At 39.9% G+C, this 14,502-nt stretch overlaps 6 protein-coding genes across 7 annotated transcripts; all 6 read left to right on the top strand.

Annotated features, from left to right (window-relative positions):
• LOC106411217 (heterogeneous nuclear ribonucleoprotein 1) lies at positions 1-2,470 on the top strand. 2 transcript variants are annotated; one of them, XM_013851926.3, is made up of 6 exons: positions 6-286; positions 387-479; positions 567-789; positions 1,032-2,073; positions 2,179-2,196; positions 2,227-2,470. In XM_013851926.3, the coding sequence occupies exons 3-5, from the start codon at positions 568-570 to the stop codon at positions 2,190-2,192; spliced, it is 1,278 nt and encodes a 425-aa protein (XP_013707380.1). In that variant the 5' UTR covers positions 6-286; positions 387-479; position 567; the 3' UTR covers positions 2,193-2,196; positions 2,227-2,470. The 2 variants fall into 2 exon arrangements, with proteins under 2 accessions (XP_048620360.1, XP_013707380.1); XM_048764403.1 differs by having other exon boundaries at positions 1-286; positions 2,179-2,470.
• A 209-nt stretch (positions 2,471-2,679) lies between these two features.
• LOC106409018 (RING-H2 finger protein ATL79-like) lies at positions 2,680-3,592 on the top strand. The gene has a single exon (XM_013849704.3). It carries the CDS (start codon positions 2,844-2,846, stop codon positions 3,381-3,383), a length of 540 nt encoding a protein of 179 aa, XP_013705158.2. The 5' UTR covers positions 2,680-2,843; the 3' UTR covers positions 3,384-3,592.
• Positions 3,593-5,144: 1,552 nt separating this feature from the next.
• Positions 5,145-6,486, top strand: BNAC07G20350D. Its single transcript, XM_013850071.3, has 3 exons — positions 5,145-5,297; positions 5,453-5,821; positions 5,906-6,486. The coding sequence occupies exons 1-3, from the start codon at positions 5,246-5,248 to the stop codon at positions 6,262-6,264; spliced, it is 780 nt and encodes a 259-aa protein (XP_013705525.1). The 5' UTR covers positions 5,145-5,245; the 3' UTR covers positions 6,265-6,486.
• A 738-nt stretch (positions 6,487-7,224) lies between these two features.
• LOC106409726 (14.7 kDa heat shock protein) lies at positions 7,225-8,073 on the top strand. The gene is made up of 2 exons (XM_013850298.3): positions 7,225-7,375; positions 7,505-8,073. The coding sequence occupies exons 1-2, from the start codon at positions 7,291-7,293 to the stop codon at positions 7,867-7,869; spliced, it is 450 nt and encodes a 149-aa protein (XP_013705752.1). The 5' UTR covers positions 7,225-7,290; the 3' UTR covers positions 7,870-8,073.
• Positions 8,074-9,617: 1,544 nt separating this feature from the next.
• LOC106409766 lies at positions 9,618-10,938 on the top strand. The gene is made up of 3 exons (XM_013850333.3): positions 9,618-9,752; positions 9,975-10,340; positions 10,451-10,938. Exons 1-3 carry the CDS (start codon positions 9,704-9,706, stop codon positions 10,810-10,812), a joined length of 777 nt encoding a protein of 258 aa, XP_013705787.2. The 5' UTR covers positions 9,618-9,703; the 3' UTR covers positions 10,813-10,938.
• Positions 10,939-11,510: 572 nt separating this feature from the next.
• Positions 11,511-13,910, top strand: LOC106407336 (NADH dehydrogenase [ubiquinone] 1 beta subcomplex subunit 8, mitochondrial). Its single transcript, XM_013848182.3, has 4 exons — positions 11,511-11,876; positions 11,951-12,037; positions 12,121-12,216; positions 13,653-13,910. The coding sequence occupies exons 1-4, from the start codon at positions 11,739-11,741 to the stop codon at positions 13,707-13,709; spliced, it is 378 nt and encodes a 125-aa protein (XP_013703636.1). The 5' UTR covers positions 11,511-11,738; the 3' UTR covers positions 13,710-13,910.
• Positions 13,911-14,502: the final 592 nt, after the last annotated feature.

Genomic DNA, 14,502 nt, shown 5'->3' with positions numbered 1-14,502 from the left:
TATATATAAAAAAAACAAAAAAAAACGTAAGAAGGAGCTTCTCTTCCCTTTTCCATTTCTCATCTGCTCTGCACAAACTCACATCATCCATTTTCCTTCCTCTTTGCCCATTTCAAAACTAAAACAGTCAATCCTTTCTTTTATTATTGGACGAAAGTCAAAAAACAGAAAAGAGAGAGAGAGAGGGCCTCTCGCCCGCCCTCTTATTAAATGCTTCATCCTCTCCAAGCTCTTCGATTTTCAATCTCGTCTTGTCTCCTCTCTTCTCTGTTTTCTTAAACTTTCGGTAATCTAAAAGCTTCTTAATCCTTCATGGGTTTTTGATTTCTTCTTCCAAGCTTCCACCTTTTTTTGATCGACACTTTGTGTGTGTTTTCTCTTTGCAGGAATCCAGGATCGTGGGTCGATCGGTTCACAGAATCCGATCAAGACCCAGCTGTTCGTTTTCATCGTTACATCCTTTTGCTTTCCCCATAAAGGTTTGCTCGATTCGAGTCTCTTCTCTTCATGAATGTAGATGGTGTTTTCAGTTAGATCGAGATGTTAAGTATACTCCTTTTTTGCAGAATGGATATGGAGTCAGGTAAGCTCTTCATCGGCGGGATCTCTTGGGAGACCACCGAAGACCGTCTTCGCGACTATTTTCAGAGCTTCGGCGAGGTTTTGGAAGCCGTCATCATGAAGGATCGTTCCACTGGTCGTGCTCGTGGCTTTGGTTTCCTTGTCTTCGCTGATCCCAATGTTGCCGAGAGAGTCGTGCTGCTCAGACACGTCATTGATGGTAAACTTGTAAGTGAAGTCCCTTTTTAGAACAGAACCTATACTATCAGCTCAAGAGTTGAGGATTGCCACATCACATATATATTGCCCAAGGAACCAACACCCACACGATGTGGGATGTTAATATATATACTACATTGCTTGCTTCGTTCAGTGATTGAGTTGATTGAAGTAGAGGTTGCTGCTTCTCCAAGCAAAGCTATTCTTTTTATTCATATTCCTGATACATTTTTTTTTATGCATGATCATAGGTTGAGGCGAAGAAGGCAGTTCCAAGAGATGATCACAAAAGTAACAGCAGTCTACAGGGATCATCACCTGGTCCAGCTAACAGTAAAAAGATCTTTGTTGGAGGTTTGGCTTCATCGGTTACAGAGGCTGAGTTCAAGAAGTACTTTGCTCAGTTTGGGGTGATTACTGATGTTGTGGTGATGTATGACCAACGAACACAGCGACCGAGAGGCTTTGGGTTCATCTCTTATGAATCAGAGGACGCTGTAGACAGAGTCTTGCGAAGGACGTTCCACGAACTCAATGGGAAGATGGTGGAAGTCAAACTGGCTGTTCCCAAGGACCCAGTCCGGAACCAGATGAATGTAAATGGCTTTGGCAGTAATAGAATCAGTGCGTTGCTGATGAACGAGTACACACAAGGGTTCACCCCGAGTCCAATCTCAAGTTATGGAGTGAAACCTGAGGTTAGGTACAGTCCAGGAGTAGTTAATAGGGGCGGATTCTCACCTTTTGGACATGGATATGGGATTGATCTGAATTTCGAGCAAGACCAGACTCAGAGGTATGGATCTGGTTCCAGTGCAGGCTTTGGACGGCCCTTTAGCCCTGGATATACTCCGAGCCTTAGCAGGTACGGTAGCCAGATTGAGACAGGAGGAGGAGCTAACGGTTCTGTGCTAAATGCATCAACAAAGAACCATTTATGGGGAAATGGTGGTGGTCTAGGTTACATGTCAAACTCACCCGTCTCTAGAAGCAGCTTCAATGGAAACTCTGGAATGTCTTCACTAGGCAGCATTGGAGACAACTGGGGAGGAGCAGGTGCACGTGCACGTAATAGCTATCGCAGTGAGGGAGGAGGCTTAGGATTAGAAGCAATGAGAGGAGTTCATGTTGGTGGTTTCAGCAACGGTTTGAACAGCTTGGAGGCAGACTCTCTCTACAGTGACTCGGCGTGGCTTTCGATGCCTGCAAAGGCGGATGAAAAATTGGGAATGGGAGCATTTGACTTCATGTCTAGAGGACCGGCTGGATACATCAACAGGCAACCAAACGGAGGTATGAACAATGATCACCTTTTTTCATCTAAGAACATGAACATATTTGTGTTCTTATTGGAAAAAAAAAACTGATGAAATCATATGATTAATATTGCTGTTGCAGGAATTGCAGCTTAGAGAAGTGAGAAATATATTCCATGGAGATCAGATGATGATTTGGCTATTTGCAGGAGAGAGTTTTTAGAAGAGGGAAAAAAAGTTTTTTAAAAACTGTTCAAAAATACCTTAAAGCTTTCCTTTACTTTTTACTATTTTAACTGTTGCTTTAGTTTTTATTTTCACCCTTGTTTTCTAATTTGGGGTTTTGGTTCTTTAATCTTTAAAAAAACTGTAAACTGAGTTATATATAAAGAGGCAAAAAAACAGTGAAGTGTATGAAGTTCTTGTCTTTCTTCTTTGTTAAATCTTTAGAGATATTGACATATTCAAACATGATCGAAAACGAATTAAAATAAAGAGAGAGAGCAAAGGTATTGCCTAGAATGTAGGCAACGTAGAGTGAGGGCAACATGTGGCAAACATGTGGATGATGATAAGCCAAGAAGGACAAAGGAGCAATCCCATCATCTATCACAATAATATCCATTTATTATGTGAAGTGGACCAAAAGAGAGAGAAGGCGAGTGTTATAGTCCTCAAAATACAGACGAAACATCCTAATCCTGAGAGCTTCAAGACTTCACTGGAACCCTCGCCACCATTGTCCCCACACTCTCTTTGTATAAGGTTTACTAAACCCACAAGACACTCTCAATAACAATTCACAAGATGCGTTTTCTAGTAGAACAAGTAGCTACTAGAGCTTCTTCACCATTGTCCTCTGCTTCTTCTACAGAATGTAACTCTCATACTTGCAGATGGAAGCCTTACTCCAACTCTAGTGAGTTCCAAGCAAACGCATCTGTTCTCCTTATCCTTTTCGTCTCTGCTCTCATATGTGGTCTCTCTCTCTGCGCTGCAATACGTTGCTTTCTCCGCCCAAATCTCCAGACTGACGACAACGAGCACAAGCCTGATCCTGAAGAGGATGTTTCATCCACCGTGCCAACTCCGACGCTTGTCTACTCCTCAGACCTTGAGCTTGCAGGGGCTCAAGCAGAGTGTGCCATATGTTTGTCTGAGTTCGAACCAGGTGAGAGCATCCACGTGCTGGAGAAATGTCATCATGGGTTCCATGTCAAGTGCATCCATAAGTGGCTATCTTCCCGCTCCTCCTGTCCTACTTGCCGGACTTCTATCTTCTCACAGAACACCTTAGACTCTGCAACATCAGCGGTAGCTCCTTCAACAAACGAGATCAATGCTTAGCTTTCCTCACTTCTTCTCCCACGTTCTCATCTTTCTTCTTTCCAAAAGGTTTAGACCTTTTTGTTTAGTCTTTCGTTGTATCCAAAGCTTAGAGTTATATTATGTTTTGCTTGAGATTGTTGTTCTATGTTCATGTTATGTACCATAACATTAGTTACCACTTGTATGCATCAAACTATAATAATTATAAGCTCTAACGACAGCAAAAATGGCAACTCTACTCTACCTAACAGACACACAAGGACCGATCAAAGGTTTTGTTACATGTTCAAAATGCAAGATACTAGTTTCTTGGTAAAATTGACTTTTCATAAGATGATTCAAATCATTTTCAGCGAGAATCAATAATCATACACGTCACGCAAATGTGTAATGGATGATAGAAAGGAATCAATGTTGTACCTACTTGATCACGATCTAGAAACTGCATCCATCTTTTCATCAATAACCTCTGCACCAAACTCTACAAGAGAGACTTCTTACAAACTTCCCCAAATCAGTGTTTTCAAACCGGACGGGACAAGATTAAATCGTGAACCGAAAACATATTCACCAATGTTCCAAAACATGTTTTTAGGCGGGGCATACGCCTTGGGCCTTCTAAATTATGTTTTTTTTGTCAACTAAATTATGTATTTAACTTTTATTTTATGATTTTTCTTTTGAGCAACACTTTTATTTTATGATTAAATTATTGGAAATTTAATCATCTAAATTCAATTAAGTTTGTATAAAATTTGCAAAAGATAAATAACAAATTTGTCGTTAAAAAAAAACAAATTATGTTTTTTTAGTTATAATTTTTTTCAATATTTAAATCAATTGAATAAGGTTAAATCCGGTTTAATATTTAAACACATAATACCCCTATTCGCTTCTTAGCCACAGCGTCAGCAGGAGAGATCGATTAATATCAAAGGACACGTCATCAACACTTTAAAATGAGCGCTGGTGAAACTATTTTTTCAGTCGCAGCGGCAAGACGCAATAACTAAATCCGACGCTGGAAATATCGGCGTCACATCAGCAGTGTCTCCTTTTTCAGTCGCTGCGGCAGTCACTGCGACAAGCTACAATGATTGAATTCACTTTTGAAATCGTTCAACTTATCTCTGTCGAAGAGTTATTCTTTGCTGCAACCGCTAGTCGCAGTGGTTATGAAAAGAAATAAAAGTTTTTTTGGTTCGGTTTGGTCTAATTTTGAAAACATTTCCCCAAATCAAAGCAGTTTCAAATTCTTGGGCTTTTTTGTTATGTCCGATTTAATTTTATGTTTCGTTTACAAAAATAATTGGGCGGACTAATGGGCCCATACTAGCTTAAGTTAGCCCCTTTCTATTAGATAGTAAGAGACACATTAGCGCGTAAAACTCGCACTCGTTTTATACTTGGCACTCTCCACTTCCAAAAACAGCCAAAACTGCGTCGTTTTTGAGGATGAAACAGTAAATGATCGCTGACGTCAGCGGCGGATTCAATGTTTACTCTGTAAAAAAGTGAAGATGAAAGCAGAGAAGAGATGTCACATTTAACGTGTTTTATGAGAAAACTTTTTATCTTTTATGTGAATGGTATGGAAAGAAAGCAATGACAGTTCATCGTTTTCGCGGTAAAAAAAAACATTAAAGGTAAAACAGAGTGACGTAGGGGAGGGGAGATGACCAGTCAAATTGTTTTTACTCTCCGCGTCGCGACGAGAGCCTCTTTGAGGTGAAATTAAAGAAGCCAGCTATAGAGTGCCACGTCTATATAGCTCGCACCTCCTTCTTCGTTTAAGTACTAGTTATTGACAACAAAATCAAAGACGCCATTTTTAAGCACGAAAGAGAGAGAGAAAATACAGAGAGAGAAAGAAGAGAGAGATGGTTGGGTTCACCACCTGCATTGACATTTCGACGCTTCCCACCGATATGGGTCTGTTTCTTTCTTCTCTTATCTCCCTTTAGTTTGTTTCTTCTTTTAGATTTTCCATGAATATTTGTTTCTCTGATGATCTAAAGATATGTTTTTTTTACTGTGTTCTTTCTTCGGTTCTGTCTGCTCACTTAAGTTCTTCTTACGTTTTCCAGAGGGTTTTTACGCGACCAACAACCAGTTCCAGAAAAGAGGTCCCAAGGGTTTCATCCAAGTCAAGGCTCTCGACGACGACAAACTCTACGTGCGCGTCGACTTGCCCGGCGTTCCAGATGACGCCGTCCACCACAGAGTCGACGCCGTGAGGCAAAAGGTGGTGTTTTTCTCTGCGGTAACCTTCAACGACGGCTACGAGAAGCAGGGCGTTCGTGAGTACTCCGGGACCGCCGGTCTGGGTTGTGACTGCTGTGAGATCACCGGCGTGGAGGCCAAGATGAAAAATGGAGTCTTGAGGATGATTCTCTCAAGGGTCAAGGTGAAGGACCATGACAAGAAGTGTACCCACACTGTTCCTCCTTTCACAGGTTCGATCCCACTTCCTCTTTCAAAAAGTTATCACCTTTTAAACGTCTTTGCATACATCAGTTACTGAAAATGCTTTGCGATAGGTAAATCTGGAGGACGTGTTGAGGAGCATCCGTTTGTGGTGAAAGGTCGCAAGCGAGCCTTCGTTGGAGAACCAACAGCTGATGGTGGTCTTTTCTTCGCTGTGGATGTGCCTGGTGTTGGGGACGGTGATGTTGAAGTGCTTGCTAATGAGAGTGAAATTAAATTCACTGCTGAGGTCAAGAATGTTTCCGAGCACGACGAGAGTGGCCGTCTTTACCTTGGAAGTGTCGACACTTCTTGGTCTGGTGACTCTGCAGCTAATTCGCTTTTGAGTCATAACATCACCGGTGCTGTAAACTTTGGTGTTCTCAAGGTTCTCATTTCCCCTCGTCCCAACACCGGCGGTAACAATGAGTAATCATATCTTTTCACGGCGGTAACAATTAATCTATCCCCTTTTGTTTTATGAGTACTTGGATTGGATTAGTCTTTGTGTGTTTTAAGTTGGGATTTGAGACTTTTATGGTTTAGTCCTGCTTTTGTGTTTGCTATTATGGAACTTAGTGATTCGTGTCACTTGTTTTCACAATCTAAACTTGCTTCCCTAATTAAGCTGATTGAAACCAAGTTAATAATATAAGCTGGATCCATCAAATGGCTTACATTAATACTGAAAATTATATTATCTTCATTCGGATATCAATTTCTATGTTCTGCATCACTTCCACATACTCTAATGATCTTCAAGCCATTGTAGTTGATTAACCACAAACCTCACACTCATAACAATATCACCACTGGAAAAACGCAGATTTAAACATTTTTAGAATAAATGTCAAATTATCACACACGCAATCTAAATCAAATTGGATTTCAAACCACAATTTGTAAGAAGATGTTATACCATGAACAAAGGTTAAACACTTATTAAGGTCTTTGTGTAAGCCATTGCATCTGCTCACTGGAACAGAGGCATACTTTGGGCCAAGCTTCTGGTAGACCGAGGAAATGATGAACATCTAATGCAAAAAAGTCCCATCCACTTAGACGCAAAAGATGACTGCGTAACAAACACAATAAAGATAAGGAAACTACAGCACAACTACTAAATGTGACTAAAGATGGAATCTGTCATCTTTAAAGGTGGTTACAATCCCATTAATTAAAGAAACATAACAAGACCTGCGGTTATATTCTCACCATATGGATGGATTCTTTAAAGTCACTTTGCTCATCCACTTAAGTGAATCAAGAAACATTTATAACTAGGCCCATTTAGAAATAACCTTAAATGAACCGACTAAAGTTTACTCGACGCTTTTTCAAACCCTAAAGTAGTCTCATTAGTCCACTATTCCTTCCGTTATAAATAGTACGGGCACTCACACTCGTTACATCACAATCCTCACATCCCAAAACAGCAAAAACAACGTCGTTTTTAAGAATGAGTAAAGCAGGCAGCATCTCCAGCGGAAACAAGAGCCAGGGTAGCTCCGGTAGCGGTGTCCCGAGGAACTCTCCACCTATCCGTACGTCTTCCTTCTTCTTCATTACACTTTTTTTTTCTTACAAAAGTTAATCTTTTCATGTTTCTGTCAACAAATCTATAATGTCCAGTGACTGATCTGCGCGTTTCTTTGTTTGTTGTTGTGTTGTAGCGAGGAACCGTTTCCAGAAAAGTGGCAACCAGGCGGTGTACGAGGTGAAAGAGACGGAAGACACCGTGATCTACAGGGTCGACTTGCCTGGCTGTCCCGCCTCTGACCTCCAGTACTGGGTCGACGGCAACAACGTCCACTTCTTCGCCGACGAACCCGCCATGTCCGAGTACGACCACGACGGTCGCAAATACGGAGGCACCATGGTGTTCAACCCAGTGGCGTACGACGTCAGCGGAGCGAAGGCAAAGCTCCGCGATGGTGTGCTCTGGATCACCGTCCCTAAGGTCCCCGGGGTGGACATCAAGCTGACCGTCGTCGAGAAGATGCTCAACTGCAAGATCACAAGAGACGACGTGGTTTGATCGATGAGAGTCCGTCCGTACGTACGTCTTTTGTCTTTTTATCCGTGTCTATGGTGGTCGCTATCGTCGTTTCTCTTGCGTGTCTACTGGTCTAGGGTTTGTCTGGTCTTTTCTTAATTTCTAGTTTCTAATAAAGGTGAACTTTTTGTTGAGTCTGGTTTGTTCTTATCTTGATGTTTAATGGTTAAGTGTGCTTTTGATTTCCTTCTACGTATAATCATCTCATGAATGTCGTCAAAAAGTTTCTTTGAATCTATTTTCGTGATCTTTTAACGGATGTTTTTTATCAAAGTAACAAACTTTATATTGTTGTGAAAAAACAAACGAAAATTTTATATAATACTACGTGGGAAACCATGAAAAATAAGCTTGGAAACATCTTCTGGGATAAACATCTAAAAACGGTTAATTCAAAAACAAGGAAAGGCGACGTTGCATTGTATTGTTAAACTTTTGCTTGTCGTATGTACTGAAAAAGTAGATAAGGAGAGAGTAAAAAAAAAAAAAAAGGTTTGACAGCTAACGAAAGAGAATAAGTGACGTCAGCGACTTCTTGCATGCATTTAAATCATCTTCTCTGCAAAAAAAAAGTTTGAAATAAAGCGAGAGACGAGGTTGCCCTAATTTCCCTATTTTGTCGCATTCAAAAAGCATATTGAAGGAGAGGTATAGGCAAGTAATAGATGTACAGCTCATCGTACTCTAGTATTCTTATCACGGTAAGAATTAAAAATGGAAAGGCAATGTTTTTTAACTGTGAGGGTAAATATGACCGGTCAAAGACTCAAAATTTTGGATTTTAACCTTTCCTGAGACAAGAACGAGTATTTTTTACCCGTGGTGAAAGGAAGCCAGCTGTCGTGCCACGTCACAGACGCTCGAAGTTATTAATTACCTCTAGCTGCTTCGTTTCTATTTTTTCATAGGAAAACTCCTATGGTGAATTCTTTAATTCACCGCACCTTTTTACACCAATTAAAATATCACGTAAAATTAATAAAAAAAATAAAAAATTATCAAAAAGAAAAACAGATGAGAAAAAAAAGACGTCGCCTTTTAACAAGAAGAAAACGTGATCTTTGACTCATCTTTTAGGTTTTCAGCTTCACATCAATTCTCAATTCACATATGAAGAAGATAACGTGATCTTTGATAATCCTACGAATATCTCATCCTCAATTCCCAATATATCATTATGAAATAAATTCTAAACTAAACTCTTAGATTCTAAATCCAAACTACGGTCTAAATCCAAATTTACGATTTAAGTTTACGGTTTAGAGTTTGGGTTTACGGTTTGGGTTTAGGGTTTAAGATTTGGGTTTACGGTATAGGATTTGAGTTTAGTGTCTAGAGTTTGGATTTACAATTTAGAGTATATGGTTTGGTTTTATAGTTTAGGTTTAAAGTTTGCGGTTTGGATTTAGAGTTTAGAATTTGGGTTTAGGATATAGATTTTAAGTTTATAGTCTAGTTTTTGGGTTTAGGATATATAATTTGGGTTTAGGGTCTACGATTATAGTTTAGGGTATAGGGGTTTGGATTTGGGTTTAGAATTTAGGGTATACGGTTTATAATTTAAGATTTAGGGTTTAAGCTTTAGTTGAAAACGTTAACGTCGTTAAAATTAGCGTTTTTATTTTTTGTAGATATTTTTTATTTAATTTAATATTTTTTAATTAATAATATATGTGTCAATTTGATTGGTTTTAAAGGATAGGGTGAATTCGAAGTTTTACCCTAGGGGTTATTAATTACCTCTAGCTGCTTCGTTTCTATTTTCTCATACCATTTTTTACGCCACCAAGAGAAGAGAGAAGAGAGGGAGAGAGAGATGGCGATGAGAGAATGCCTCGACTTGACGGGAATTCCTTACACCAGAGGTCTCCTTCTTCCTCCTCTATTTTCTCACTGTAACTTGTTCCTTTTATACAGTTGTTAACATTCATGAACTTGCCGCAAAGATTTTACTCTTTCTTTTAGTCTCCATGATAGTAAAGTTTACTTCTTTAGCTGAGTTAGCTCGCTCTTTAGTCTTTTCCATGCTAGCTTCTTCTTTGTTTCTCTTTGCTCTCAAGTATCAACGCTTTCCTTTTTGTACGCAGAGGGTATTTACGCGACCAACAACCAGTTCCAGAAAGCTGGTCCTAAGGGTTTCATCCACGTCAAGGTTCTGGAGAACGACAGCCTCTACGTGCGCGTCGACTTGCCCGGCGTTCCAGACGACGGAGTCCGGCACAGAGTCGACGGCGTGAGGAAAAAGCTTGTGTTTTTCTCCGGCGAAACTCCCGTTGGCAACAGAAGGGAGGGCGATCGTGAGTACTCCGGATCGGCCGGCCTAGGGTGTGACTGCTGCGAGATCACCGGCGTGGATGCCAAGATGAAAGATGGAGTCTTGAGGATGATCGTCTCAAGGGTCAAGGTGAAGGACCATGACAACAAGTGTTCTCACTTTCTGCCTCCTAACACAGGTTCGAACCGATCGAACCCATTCACTCTCTCAAAACTCACCCTATATGTATTTTTTTTGAACCATTGTTATAAATGCTCTGTTTTTGTTTATGTTGAATCGTTCTGACAGGTAAGTCTGGGAGACACTTGGAGGATCATCCGTTTGTGGTGAAAGGGCGTAAGCGAGCTTTCGTTGGAGTTCCATTACCCGGTGATGGTCTCTACTTCGCAGTCGATATACCTGGCGTCCGTGGCGATGATGTTGAAGTTCTTGCTAACGAGCGTCAGGTTAAGTTCTACGCCGAGGTGAAGAACGTGTACGAGCATGATGAAGGTGGTGGCCGTGTTTACTTGGGATGCGTCAACAGTCGCTCTTCCTCCTCTGACCCTCCGCCTCCTTCGATTTTGACTCAAAGGGTAGGGTACGACGCAGAGTTTGGTGTTCTCAAGATTGTCATTGCACCTCGTCCCAACAATACCAGCAGCCAGTAATCATGATGCTCTCTCTACTACGTTGTCTATCATTTTATTTTGGAAGAACCTTTGTTTGACTACTAGTTCTCTTGTTTAAGTTGAGACAATTTTAAGTTTGCTATGGTATCTGGTGATTTTGTTTCAGTTCTTTTCACAATCTTTAAGTTTTCTCCCTAAAGATGATTGAAACCAGTGATAAACTGATTAATCCATCAAATGACTTGTTTGGTATGTTAAACTGATTCCACCAAATTCCCCAAGATGTATCACTTCCACATAAACTGAGAATCAATTACGGACCAAAGCACATTCACGACTTAGTCTCTCACACTATTGATCTTCAAGCCAATATATTTGTTTAACCGGAAAACTCACACTCATAATGAAGCAACATAGGGAATTAAACTCTTGCAGGCTCAAAAGAAGCCAGGGATTAGATTCATCTGGTCCATAAAAAGAAAGTAGTACACAGAGAAGTTAAGATATACAATGGCAAAGCTCTTCTTCACACACTTGGAAGAATCACAAGCTTGAGTCACATCTATAGTTAAATATTTCGCTCTGTAGTTAATTCCCATGTGGTGCGAGTGTGATTACCAACAAAGCAAAGTTCATGTAAGCATGGAGATGCAACTAAGAGCTTTCACAGGTATATGTAATTGCGAAACAACTCATATGTTTAAAATAAAAGCTACTCGTGGTAATAGCATCCTCTCGCTTTGAATATTAATGGAAGAGACCAGACGTAATAAAACCTCTGGTTTGGCTGAAATGTTACGACGCCGTTTAGGGTTTTTGATCAGAAGGTTGACTCTGACGACGCCATTTGGAGTTTTTGATCAGTACTACTACCGTCTACCAAAAACGGCCGATTGATTTGGGATCTCCTGAGAGAAGAAGAGAAAACTCCGAAACGAAAAAAGAAAAGCATCGGAAAAACGAAAATGGCAGGAAGATTGAGCGGTGTGGCCTCACGGATCATGGGTGGAAACGGCGTCGTTGCACGATCCAACGCCTCATCTCTCCGCCAACGCGCGGGGATGGGTCTCCCCGTCGGCAAACACATCGTCCCCGATAAGCCTGTGAGTCAAATCTCTCCAATTTCGAAATTTTGTTTCGATTTTTAAGACACTTTCCCCTTTGATTTGCGTCTCAGCTTTCGGTTAACGACGAGCTGATGTGGGACAACGGGACTGCGTTCCCAGAGCCTTGCATAGATCGAATTGCTGACACCGTCGGGAAGGTTGGTTTAGGGTCTTCGTTTAACGTTTATTTGCGGCGTAAATCGATTGTATTAGTGAATAATTTTAGATATGAATTAAACAGTACGAAGCATTGGGATGGTTGTGTGGCGGTCTAGGGTTCTTTGCCACTCTCGGTTTACTCGCTGTTGTGAACGACAAAGCTTCAAAGGTTCCTTTTGTAAGTGAAATTATCTCAACTTGTATTTCATTCGCATTACAAAAATGCTTGTTACTGCAAGACATTGTCGTGTCTGCTACATAATCTTAGCCTCTGCTGTATTGTGAACGTGCTCTGAGTTCGATTCTTCAACCACATTTTCGATTTCCTGTACTTGACATAGGCTTATGTCTGAGAAAATGTTTTTTTTTTTCTTTTTTTCTTGCTGGAATCTCTAGGTTAGCCCATAAACAAAATGTGAAAGAAGACTTAGATCTCACCATAGATACTTTTGATAACAGAATGTTCCCAATGGTCTTTTCTTCTTCTTACGAATGATGCACTGTTTTAAATTTCAGCTTTTGCATTTTGCCTGCTAATGATCATAAAAAATCGATTCTTGCTGTTTGGTATTGCTTCTGACCAAAGTACTAGAAGAGATGGATCTTTTGTCCACATCGCGTTTTGATAATCCTTTCTTAATTGACTGGAACCTGTGTATAGTTATTAGGAACACTTGAAAGAGGCACCCACAATGTTATTGAGAACTCAGTACATGTTTAAGCTCATACGCATGTAAGGCAACATGAATTAGTTCTTAAACTTCTAGCTAGAGGTGTATCTGCAGCTAAAATCTATGAATTAGCTCGCTTAGACGTGTCCTTAGCGTAATTTTGAAGTTGAGAAAAAATACGCAGCAAAGAGTCATGTTTTTTTTTTTTTGCTACAGTATTTTATCCCTTTGCTGTATTGTGAATCTACGCTGAATTCAATTAGTCAACCACATTGTCATTTGCGCTGTCTCTAATATGAAACTTATACTTGGCATGGGCTTATTCTACCGAATCTTTTAGACAGCTGTCAACAAAATGCGAAATGAAAACTTAAAGAGTTCACCATAGATACTTAGATAACAGGATGTTCTCGATGTTCTTTTCTTCATCTGCTGAATTCCGCAATATTTCAACATTCAGCTTTTGCATTTTGCCTGTTTCTGAACATATTTTCTTGCTGTTTGCTATTGTTACTGAACAAAGTGTTGGATATCGGCATTGTTTTCATCATCCTTGATTGATTGATTAAGTATGTACATAGTTATGTATGAACACTGGAAAAACACTTACAATGTTCTTGGGAAGTTAGTACATGCTTAAGATCTAGCTTGAGGTGTATCAGCATCTATGAGTTACTTCACTTACTAGCCACTAGTCAAGCATCATAGAGGTTGTATCAAAAACTATACTGTTGTGTTGAGTGTTTTTTTTTTATGTATTTCGAGTTATAGAAGTTGAACAGCAGACTAGAGCTAAGAAGATGCTCTTTGTCTATTTGTCTATACATGAGATAAATATATGTTGTTGTTGGCTTACATATCATCTCTCTGCTCGTGTTTTTCTCTTACCTCTAATACTTGTTTTCCCATTTCATAGTCATCTCTTATTGTGCTGTCGCTGCAGGCACCACGAGTGTATCCGTATGACAACCTGAGAGTGGAGCTTGGAGGAGAGCCATAGAGACCTACCAAGTGATTTACTCATCAAACTCAAGCGTGTTTTCTTCACAGATTTGTTCTTCAAACTTCTTTTAGTTTCCTGCTCAGAACTTGAAGACAAAAGAATAAAAGAGACATCGTTTTCATTTATATGCGTTGTATCTGTAACTAACAGTGACCATTTGGGTGTATTCATAAGAGAAGATGTCCGTTTTTCAGCAAATCTAGATTTTTTCCTTGGGTTGTGTTTACACAAGTGAACACAAAGCAGTAGCGACATGTGTCATGTTAAGGTTTAAGCCTCGTACGACTACAAACAAAGGCTAAAGAAAAAAGAAGACGCAAATGAAATTTACTGAGGCATGTCGCATGTGTGAGTGGGGGCACTGAGAGTGACTTTGAACTAGTTCGTGTCTGTTTTTGATTTCCAAATTATATTTGAAAAAAATTGGTTTTTCGTTTCCACCGTTACGTATTCGTTACTTCTATCAAAATCCATCACGACAAGTCGGTTAGGAAAAAACCATTTGTATCGCGCCTATATACGAACAAATAACTTTAACGGGTGAAAATTCAATTTGTGACAGCCTTGAACATGTTTAGACGAAGAAATAGACTTTAAGAAACATATAATTAAGTCTAACTTGAATGTTTATAGTGTGAGATAATGAGTTGAACAAATACAAAGTCTAATGTAGAATTGTAACAACTAAACAAGAGATTTAATCAAACAAGAAATAGGTAAGTTTGGAGACCACATAGTCTACAACTCAGCTGATTAAAACTAAATAATCATTCATATCTGGTGACTAAGC

This window comes from Brassica napus, chromosome C7 (genome assembly GCF_020379485.1).
Source record: "Brassica napus cultivar Da-Ae chromosome C7, Da-Ae, whole genome shotgun sequence".
Classification (NCBI taxonomy): Eukaryota; Viridiplantae; Streptophyta; class Magnoliopsida; order Brassicales; family Brassicaceae; genus Brassica; species Brassica napus.
The sequence above is the reverse complement of the archived record's forward strand: the minus strand, read 5'-3'. Positions and strand labels throughout refer to the sequence as shown.

What these genes read in the sequence shown, in the direction of transcription:
- LOC106409766 (XM_013850333.3), top strand. Translation starts at nt 9,704, where the DNA reads ATGGCGATGAGAGAATGCCTCGACTTGACGGGAATTCCTTACACCAGA. An exon ending in GGGAATTCCTTACACCAGAG is followed by an intron (nt 9,753 to 9,974) that starts GTCTCCTTCTTC and finishes TTTTGTACGCAG; the next exon opens with AGGGTATTTACGCGACCAAC. An exon ending in CTTTCTGCCTCCTAACACAG is followed by an intron (nt 10,341 to 10,450) that starts GTTCGAACCGAT and finishes TCGTTCTGACAG; the next exon opens with GTAAGTCTGGGAGACACTTG.
- LOC106411217 (XM_048764403.1), top strand. Translation starts at nt 568, where the DNA reads ATGGATATGGAGTCAGGTAAGCTCTTCATCGGCGGGATCTCTTGGGAG. An exon ending in ACGTCATTGATGGTAAACTT is followed by an intron (nt 790 to 1,031) that starts GTAAGTGAAGTC and finishes GCATGATCATAG; the next exon opens with GTTGAGGCGAAGAAGGCAGT.
- LOC106407336 (XM_013848182.3), top strand. Translation starts at nt 11,739, where the DNA reads ATGGCAGGAAGATTGAGCGGTGTGGCCTCACGGATCATGGGTGGAAAC. An exon ending in ACATCGTCCCCGATAAGCCT is followed by an intron (nt 11,877 to 11,950) that starts GTGAGTCAAATC and finishes TTTGCGTCTCAG; the next exon opens with CTTTCGGTTAACGACGAGCT. An exon ending in AAGCTTCAAAGGTTCCTTTT is followed by an intron (nt 12,217 to 13,652) that starts GTAAGTGAAATT and finishes CTGTCGCTGCAG; the next exon opens with GCACCACGAGTGTATCCGTA.
- BNAC07G20350D (XM_013850071.3), top strand. Translation starts at nt 5,246, where the DNA reads ATGGTTGGGTTCACCACCTGCATTGACATTTCGACGCTTCCCACCGAT. An exon ending in GACGCTTCCCACCGATATGG is followed by an intron (nt 5,298 to 5,452) that starts GTCTGTTTCTTT and finishes TACGTTTTCCAG; the next exon opens with AGGGTTTTTACGCGACCAAC. An exon ending in CACTGTTCCTCCTTTCACAG is followed by an intron (nt 5,822 to 5,905) that starts GTTCGATCCCAC and finishes GCTTTGCGATAG; the next exon opens with GTAAATCTGGAGGACGTGTT.
- LOC106409018 (XM_013849704.3), top strand. Translation starts at nt 2,844, where the DNA reads ATGCGTTTTCTAGTAGAACAAGTAGCTACTAGAGCTTCTTCACCATTG.
- LOC106409726 (XM_013850298.3), top strand. Translation starts at nt 7,291, where the DNA reads ATGAGTAAAGCAGGCAGCATCTCCAGCGGAAACAAGAGCCAGGGTAGC. An exon ending in GAGGAACTCTCCACCTATCC is followed by an intron (nt 7,376 to 7,504) that starts GTACGTCTTCCT and finishes GTTGTGTTGTAG; the next exon opens with CGAGGAACCGTTTCCAGAAA.